Here is an 8,695-nt window from a genome sequence, read left to right as displayed (position 1 = left end):
ACCATCTACTGGTAGAAGCTGTAAACTGCAGAACAGGATGAGGCCAGATTTTATATTTATTATTACCCTTATTTAATTACACATCAAGCTGACCCGAGGAACAATCACACAGATCACTAAAATGTCCAAAATTAAATGTTCAATTCATCCAAAATCCTTTCGTAATTCATTCCTATAATATGGTGCAAATTACTGGAATATAGTCTACAAAAGATTTGTATTTACTAGTAAGTCACTCTCTGGCTCTGCTCTGATGAACAGTAGTTTTAAATGTGAGAATGGATATAATGACAAAGTATTTCTAATCAAATATCATGTTTATATCTCTTGTGGTTGTACAAAGTGATGAATATAATATGTATCTCCTGAAATGAAACAGAGGGCACAGTAGTAAAACTGCATTGAGTTGTTTTAAGGTGAAATGAGCCTCTTCAGCGCAGATGTACCACTTGTTAGAAAGCATAGCCTGAAGATACAAACGATCTTTAAAATGTGTAAAAGCCTTTAACTGTCTGGTTCTAATGAAATATCATTTCAAGTGTGAATAAAAAAACGATTTCTTCTTTGGGCCTTTTTGGCTTTTGACTCATTGCATCAACCAAAGAGTGGATTGTGCCGTCTCAGGTTGATTTATTACATTTTAGGTGCCTTTTTAAGATGTAAAATTACCAAGTAAATCCAAACAGAGGATAAGAATGTGTATATGTGTGTGTGTGTGTGTGTGTGTGTGTGTGCGTGTGGTGTGTGTGTGTGTGGTTGGGGGATTCATAATGACAACAGCACTATCATAATATAAATCTACATTGACCAACTTTATTTGTTTATTTGAACAGTCAGACAAAATGTGGAACTGGTGAAAATAGAGATTCTGATACCGACATAATTATCAACTATGAAACATGTTAACATAGTCACAAAAATGAACAGAGTGAGAGAGCTCAAATTTAAGTTGTAGGTTTGCATAAAAGTTCAGGCTTGCATAAAAAACGCTGTCACTCCTCTGCTTAACTGTCCCTTTACAGACAGCTGTTGGATCCCAGGCTCGTAATGCTTCCTTCCTTCATGACCCTGCACTCTGATCTTTTTTTTTTTTTTTCTTTTTTTTTTTACATTTTCTGTTATTACTACAAATATCAAGTACCTAGGATTGTTAAAAGTCCACTCTTAGCGAACAAAAATACCATTAAATAAAACAATCATTAACAACATTTATCAAAAAACAGTTTTCCACACAGATCAAAGTCAATAATAAATTATGTATTCTCAAGATCTCCCAAGAATCCATAAGTTGATGGCTTTTTTGTCAAATGCATAGACTATTTCTCTATGGGAGATGAATACACTGACTCAGAACTAAAAAATATAAACATACTAAACAAATCTGCAAACAGAAAACACATGAAAACAAATTTTGAGAATGAGGTGTATTTCATAAAAGCAAAAACAAAATATTGTTTCAGTTTCTTTAGTAGCTTGACTGGCAGATGTAAAGTCGGGGCCACGTCAGTAGAAATTGTTCACTACAGTTTCTACTTCTAAAAATCACAGCATTAAATTGCTACATCACGAGCACAATGTGTAATAAGTGCAGATGTTTACGCTATCTTCCTGATAGTAGAAAAAAAAAGGACAAATTATAGCATTTAAATTCAAACTTAGAATCATAAAGCAGGACACCACATGTCATTGTTAATCAGTCACTTGACATTAAAACTTGTTTGACAGACTTGCTAAGACGATAGCGACCAATTCAGGTACATTTATCTTTATCTTTACATGAAACTGATTGTCTGTTCTGGATGTTGGATTTGCCTGTAGCTATGGATTTGATATATGTTGAGTGATATCAACCATCGTCAACGGTCAAAAAGATAAGGATTTAATGCTACCCTAGTTGTTGTTGATTTACAATAAATTGTATAATCTGCAAACTGGAAGTGAGCAAGTTGGTCACTGACAGTAGCAGAAGACAAGAACACTGACACTGATGATTTAAATATATATGTGTGTATTTGAGTATAAACTGATCAAAAGTGAATTTGCAATAAAGAAAGAAAATCTAATTGCCCTGAGTATGTTCTGTCACAATGTTGAGGTTTTGTAGTATTTGCACAAAAAGCATTTTTATTTTTTCATTTTTTTTAAGTATCTGCGTGTTTCAAATGTAATGTTCAGCAGATATTATTTGTCCAGTAATTTGAGTTCAGTGTGATTATAATAATATTACCAGTGCACCCTGTGCATACTAGTGCTAAAGGTTGATTTAACGCCCCCCATAGTGCCTTACAGTGGGGTCATGACTGTGAAAGCAAACCTTTGCTGGACCTTGAATCTTCTGATTTTACCGCCACTATCCTTGTCACATGACAACTGTCCACTCTCAGGTCAGGAAGTAAATATGGGCTTAAAACGGAAAAGTGAAAATAAGCTGCAATATATATTCAAGTGCCTCGCAGTATATTCTGAATGTTGAGACAATCAAATACAAGACTAACTCTAAACCAAAAACGGACGTTTTACAAACTTGTAAGCTCCTTAAAAAAAAGAAAAAAACTGAAACAAATATAGAGAGGTAAAAGTGATGTACAGTAAAATGTTCAGGTCACAGCTCACATCTTGTGTAATTCTGACTGTTATAGTGGCATCCTGGGTTTTAACATTTGGTGTTTTTTATAGTTTTCTCTCAAAACCAGCAGATATCTGTGGGCCTTTATATAATGTCCTCTTTACCCTTTAGCAAATGTAGCTTCGCATTTCATTTCCACTAAGTAAGTGTTTATGTTTACACGAAGCTCTAACAGTTCTACTTCATTTCCATAGAACATATCTTCATGTGTGTTTTGGTAACTAACATATCTACACCCTTGACAAACAAAATGCATGCGTAACACTTCAAATGAAACAACCATATTACAAAATAAGAGTCCACCTCATTGCTTTGCATATATTGTGCATAATCCAGTGCCTCTGTCCTTTTAGGAGTTATGGCTGGTTCCTTTAAAGAACAGCAGGCCTCTTTGTTCAGCAGTATCGTGCGGGCTGCGAGCCAACAGGAACACGATGTATCTTCACGTTCCTTTATGGAGAGACCCTGAGGAGGAAGTGGAGCGGCTGTTCACCTGCAGGGAGACGAATGTGAGGCACACCAGTTAGATTTTATCTTACAACTCTGTGTGTGTGTGTGTGTGTGTGTGTGTGTGTGTGTGTGTGTGTGTGTGTGTGTGTGTGTGTGTGTGTGTGTGTGTGTGTGAATAATGTATATGTACACTGTTCAATAAATGAGCTAGCAGTGCAAAGCCAGATACTTGAACGTTCAATATCATACACATTTAAAGGGTAACAGAAGAATGTATGATTAGGTTGTATTTTGTTCGTAACAACTCGGTTACTGTTCAAGCACTACGTGTATTTTCAACAGAAGCTATACATTTGAATTAGCATTTCTGCTAATACTTGCCCCCACAGTGTTATCCATATTAGTTAATCTGATGTGTAATTCCTCACCCCTACAGACTGAGCTACTGCCCATCTCAAAAAGTTGCCCACATATTCCTCTAGGGGGAAAGAGGAGAAAGCAAGAACAGTTGTAGGTAGCATCAGGGTAGGCCTGACTGACAAGCTGATGACACACCACATGGAGATGCTGGGCGAGTTTTACCCTGAGGGGGACAACAATGTGTTTTTATTATTTGTTGCCTCATCCCTGTCAGCCTCTCTTACAGAGACGAGAAGGAAGAGACAGCCAGGTTGCTGAAGTTGACAGCCGCGCACGCAAATAAAATGAAAATCCGCAGACGCACGTGTGCCTGGAAGTGACAAACTGTATTCAGACGCAGACGAGGTGCAGACACGAGAACACACAGTGGGTGAGTCTATACTGTACATACTTGTGAGGGAGATTCTGGTAACTTTAAAAACTTAAAATTATGATTTTTCATCTAAATGTTAAACTCTTTAATTATACATATTAATATACCCATTAGAGGTGCGCTGATCCAGCTCATCAGTCACTGGTCATGGCCCATCAGTCTCATATATACAATGTTTTATTATAAAAGTTCAACATACAATTGAATTTAGCATGAAAGAATATCCAAAAATGTTTAAGTATTCTGTCATTTATAGTTCTTGAAAAGAAAGATTAGAATCGGCAGGTCAGACTGACGGAATTGGCCAAGAAAATTGCAATCGATGCATCTCTGATATCCACAATATAAATAAAATTGCATAAAAATGATTTTTTTAATTGATTAAAATGAAGTCAGTTGAATCAGTTGTTTGCAGGCTGAAGAATAGGAGACACACTTACTTGTTTGGAAGCTTCAGAGGTGGAGTGGACTTCTTTTACAAAATTTCCATTTAACTGCAACATTGCTGTAAAAATAGAAGTATAAAAAGAGTATGTAAACATAAATATGTCTCATTCTGATTTTCACAAGTTTTAAAAAGAAAGCCTACTGCTGACCATCACTCATCCTTAATGTATAACATCATAACATCACATGCCACTATTACTGGGTCTCCAGCGGGTAAAGTCATGCGGGCCGGGCACTATTGTTTAAACCATCAACATTTTTATTTTAGCAATCAGACAGCTTGAAAATCAATATACATCTGACCATTACAGTAAATTAAAAACAAAAGCAAAGCTCCTGCTCACCTTGTGGATCAATCCTGGGATCAACAAACCCCCAGTGCTGGTAAATAGCAGCCAGATCGTGGGGGCTGTAGTTTTTCAGGAGACTCAAAATATCAATGTCCATTGGCATTTCTCCTGTTGATTCATTCTTGACCTGAGCGAAACGGACTGGTTCTAAATATGCTTTGTGACCCCACATGTTCATGGCAGCCCACAGATCAGCACCCTTTGGACCCGAAGAGGAGTCACATGACTGCCTGCGGGGATGGGGTCTATCTGCAGAAGCGTTGGATGAAGTTCCGCCGTGATTTCTGGCCAACATGAAACCCAAACCCTCCTGTGGGAAGTTTCCTTCCACTGCAGCTCTGTGGCTTCTGTGTTTGGGGCTGCTTGTTGGGTGGAAACTAGGGGCACTCTTGCTGTGCACTATACCGCTTGATGAAGTAGCTTGGCTGCTGGTGCTTTTTTTTCCACCCTTCTCTGCCCGGTTATGTTCACCAGACTTCTTTTGAGGTAGGAGTCCCGACCTCCTGCTGGACTGTCCATCTGAAGACTCCTTAGACTGATGCTTGGATTTAGGGACGCCTGATTGGGTCTTGGGGGCTGAGTGCTTGCTGCTGCTGCTGCTGCTACTGCTGCTGCTACTGTTGGTTGTCAGAACTGGAGGCTGTGTGCGCTGAGTTCTTGGAGCAGGTAAAGCAGGGCAGTCCTTGCCTTCAAGGAACGGTGGAGGACCTGTGCGTCTCCACTGTGTAGCACCTGCCTTTAAGCTCTTGGGGCTGTTACTGCAGGGTGCCCACTTGGGTGCCATGGAGCTGCTGTTATCCACCCTGTGTGAAACCCGCTGGTGGATCCAAAGTACTTCTGGGTAGTTGGTAGTGTGGGAGCAGTATGGGCACTGATGTCTAACCAGGCCCTCTGTCTTTATTGGATGATGTACAATGCCGTCCTCTTCACTTATGGGTAATGAAGACAGATTAAGGAGACTTTCAGCATCATTAGTGGTATGTCCCTGCCCTTTGACTTCAGCACCGTTTGACTTTTCTGTTTTAATGTTGGACTCTGCTGACGCCGGGCCGGGCGGACATGTGTAAGGATTCCAGTATGGCTGACTGAGCAGCACACTCCTGTTTCTGAGGTAGTCCATGTATCTTGAGGCTTTCGAACCACTCTGGTTAATGTTGTCCAAAATGGTGGTGTGTTTGCTGTGCGGACCCAGGGGGTCCTGGTGCTGCCTGCGCAGGTGAGACCTGAGTAGTGAGGCGTCGCCAGTGTGAAAATCACAGTGCTCACAGAAGTACGTTTTTTTATCTGTAGGCAAGAGCAGAAGAAGCAATGTAAAGGACATACTTATAATGCAAGTGTTGTGTCAGTATGTATACAATATAGAGTCACTAGCAGTGATTACGTTAGCGAGGAAAGAATTGTCAAAAGTTGCATTGGCTTAAGGACAGACCATAGAAAGCATACTAAGTTTCATAATGGATGTTAATGAGGACAAATCATTGTTTCATTGACACTGACGTTAAAGCTTAGGTGAGGAGACCTTAACAAGTGAATTTACAGTTGCTGTAATTCAACTATAAATTCACTAGATGTCTCCCTTTTCCACTGTACAATGTTAAATTCTAACTGCTGTTTGAGTGTTTCTACATTATTGGCTTAGTAAGCTTAACATACCTTGCAGAAATATCAGTAAGAGTCTGATCTTTGTCTGCCTATATTGAAGTCAGAGGTTTACCAGAAAAGGTGTCACATCTGCATGTCTACAAACATAACCTTTGATATCTTAATTTAAACAAAAAGCAATATTCAATACAAATAATACTTCCCTCAGCACAGACTGGGCTTGGTAATTAATTCCCATTTTCAAGGATTTTGAACGACTGTATTTTCCCAACTGTAGCACAAATATTGCAGTATGGTGTGGTGTGTATGTCTTACCCTCCTGGTCCTGGCTCCTGGTGCTGTTGGTCTGTTTGGGTGTGAGCTGAACATCTTTGACTTTCTTAGTCTGCAGCGCCTCATAAAACGCATGACCAAGTCCGTTCAACATAATACGGTCTTTCTGGGAAATCCTCTTGTCACCACCTTTAGTGTGAGCCAAGCTGTTTGATGTGTGATCAAGGCTTGTGTCACCCTTCATCTTCTTAATGTTGGAGCTGGAGGTGTCGATTGGCTTCCTCTTCTTCTCCTGCTTCAGGGGTACATACTCTCCCTTTGCTGTATCATATGCCACCTCAGCATCTGCCAGCCTCTCCTGCCATCCCAGACATTTCTCTGTGGTCTCCACTAGTCGTCCCCTTGTGGCCAACTGCCACGCTTGGTAACTACAAACTGGATCCAGCTCTGGAAGTCGCCTGCCCAGGCTCTTTTTCTCCGAAGTTTCCCTTGGTCCTGCACATGTGAGGTTCAGGCTTTCCAAAAAATGCCTCTTAGCAGTGTGCAGCTCAGAGGCTTCAATGTCTTCCTGGGGTGGACTTTGAGTGTGACTCTGGTTCGGCTTATGTAGCTTTTCATGTATTCGTAATGTCTTGCGGTCGAAGAAGAAGTTACCACAGCCTGCACAGAGCTCATATAGACACTCTTCATTTGTCAGAGATGCTGGGTCCTGAGGAACTCCATTGATGGTGGCAGGCAGCTCATTGTTTTTGTCATCTCTTAGCTGGGCTTTGACCCGGTGAATGCGCATATGACTTTGGAGGAACCATGCCTGGCGGAAACGGCGTCCACAAATCCGGCAACCGTGATCCTGGCCGTTGCGGTGCCTTTTCATGTGGGATTTAAGGAGCAGTATCTGAGGGTAAATCTGGCCACAAATACTGCAGGTACAGGACGCCTCATCATCCCCGTCACCGACCTCAACGCCATCTTTGCCCTTAACCTTTTTCTTGGTTCCTTTCTTCTTCACTTTCCCGTTGACATTATGAGCTTTGTCAGATGTGCTGACGATTTTAGGAGGGTCAGGTGTCTCGGAGTTATCTTTCTGCTCTTGATCGCCATCCCCCTCCTTTTCACTGAGTTTATGGTTGAATAGTCCCAGTTTATGGCTTCGAATGTGGGCCTTCAGGCTGCCCTTCTGAGCCGTCCTGTGCTCACAGTACGGACACTTGTACGGCTTCTCCCGTGTGTGTCTTCTCATGTGCTGCGACAGAGAGCTGAGAAGAGGAAAGCTGCGGCCACACACCCCACAGGTGTGGCCAGAGGTCACATCCTCCTCTGTCTCTGCCTTTTTATTAGCTGTGGGTTTCTGTGATACATCATCCCTCTCTTCTGTCTCCATTACTTTTCCGAGAGCACCGGTATGTTAAATACCACAGCTGTGAAATAAAATCCTCTAACTATTCAAAATGTATCTTTCAAAAGTTAGTGAGTTCTGAGAACAGGCATCAAAAACTTGCAAAACATCACAGATTTAGTGTCCATCTGGAATTTTGAAGATGTGTTCTTTTTCAAGTTGCACACCGTTTTGGGAATCTCCCTGAAAAAGAAAAACAGAAAAAGAAATTAAAATGAGGCTTGTGATAATTATACTTAACATCCAAATTCACAAATGACATCAATCAGTCCAAGTAAGAGAGTCCAAGTCCAAGTAGTAAGAGAAATGAACTCTTAGGATACAATATACAATATTAATAAAGTGATTAAAGTAATAGATGTATAGGTCAAATATGTCGAGTGTGGATTGTATTTAAATCATTCCATGGTGACAATTTTGCCTAAAACACACAATTTTGTTTTCCCAAATCAAAGAACTGCCAGAGGATTGATATACTTGTTCTATCAATCTAAATCATATTTATTTCCTTTTGCTTTTACATAGGTAGACAGAAGATTCACAATGAAAGACGCTACATAAGGTAGTTTCACACAGTATGTGAGAGAGAGAGAGAGAGAGAGAGAGAGAGAGAGAGAGAGAGAGAGAGAGAGGGGGGAGAGAGAGAGAGGGGGGAGAGAGAGAGAGGGGGGAGGAGAGAGAGAGAGAGAGAGAGAGAGAGAGAGAGAGATGGGGAGAGAGAGAGAGAGAGAGAGGAGAGAGAGAGAGAGAGAGAGCCC

At 40.8% G+C, this 8,695-nt stretch overlaps 1 protein-coding gene across 1 annotated transcript; it reads right to left on the bottom strand.

Moving 5' to 3' along the window:
• Positions 1-1,097: 1,097 nt before the first annotated feature.
• On the bottom strand, positions 1,098-7,922 carry LOC115016037 (zinc finger protein 516-like). The gene is made up of 4 exons (XM_029443704.1): positions 6,584-7,922; positions 4,661-5,950; positions 4,310-4,374; positions 1,098-3,119 (listed from the first exon to the last, which is right to left on the bottom strand). The coding sequence occupies exons 1-4, from the start codon at positions 7,920-7,922 to the stop codon at positions 3,069-3,071; spliced, it is 2,745 nt and encodes a 914-aa protein (XP_029299564.1). The 3' UTR covers positions 1,098-3,068.
• Positions 7,923-8,695: the final 773 nt, after the last annotated feature.

This window comes from Cottoperca gobio, chromosome 11 (genome assembly GCF_900634415.1).
Source record: "Cottoperca gobio chromosome 11, fCotGob3.1, whole genome shotgun sequence".
In the NCBI taxonomy this organism is placed as follows: domain Eukaryota; kingdom Metazoa; phylum Chordata; class Actinopteri; order Perciformes; family Bovichtidae; genus Cottoperca; species Cottoperca gobio.
The sequence above is the reverse complement of the archived record's forward strand: the minus strand, read 5'-3'. Positions and strand labels throughout refer to the sequence as shown.

Bases quoted from the DNA above. Each gene is read 5' to 3' on its own strand.
- LOC115016037 (XM_029443704.1), bottom strand. From the start codon at position 7,922: ATGGAGACAGAAGAGAGGGATGATGTATCACAGAAACCCACAGCTAAT. The intron at 4,375-4,660 runs GTGAGCAGGAGC...CTATTTTTACAG, and splicing joins TCCCAGGATTGATCCACAAG to CAATGTTGCAGTTAAATGGA. The intron at 3,120-4,309 runs GTAAGTGTGTCT...GTCTCCCTGCAG, and splicing joins CCTCTGAAGCTTCCAAACAA to GTGAACAGCCGCTCCACTTC.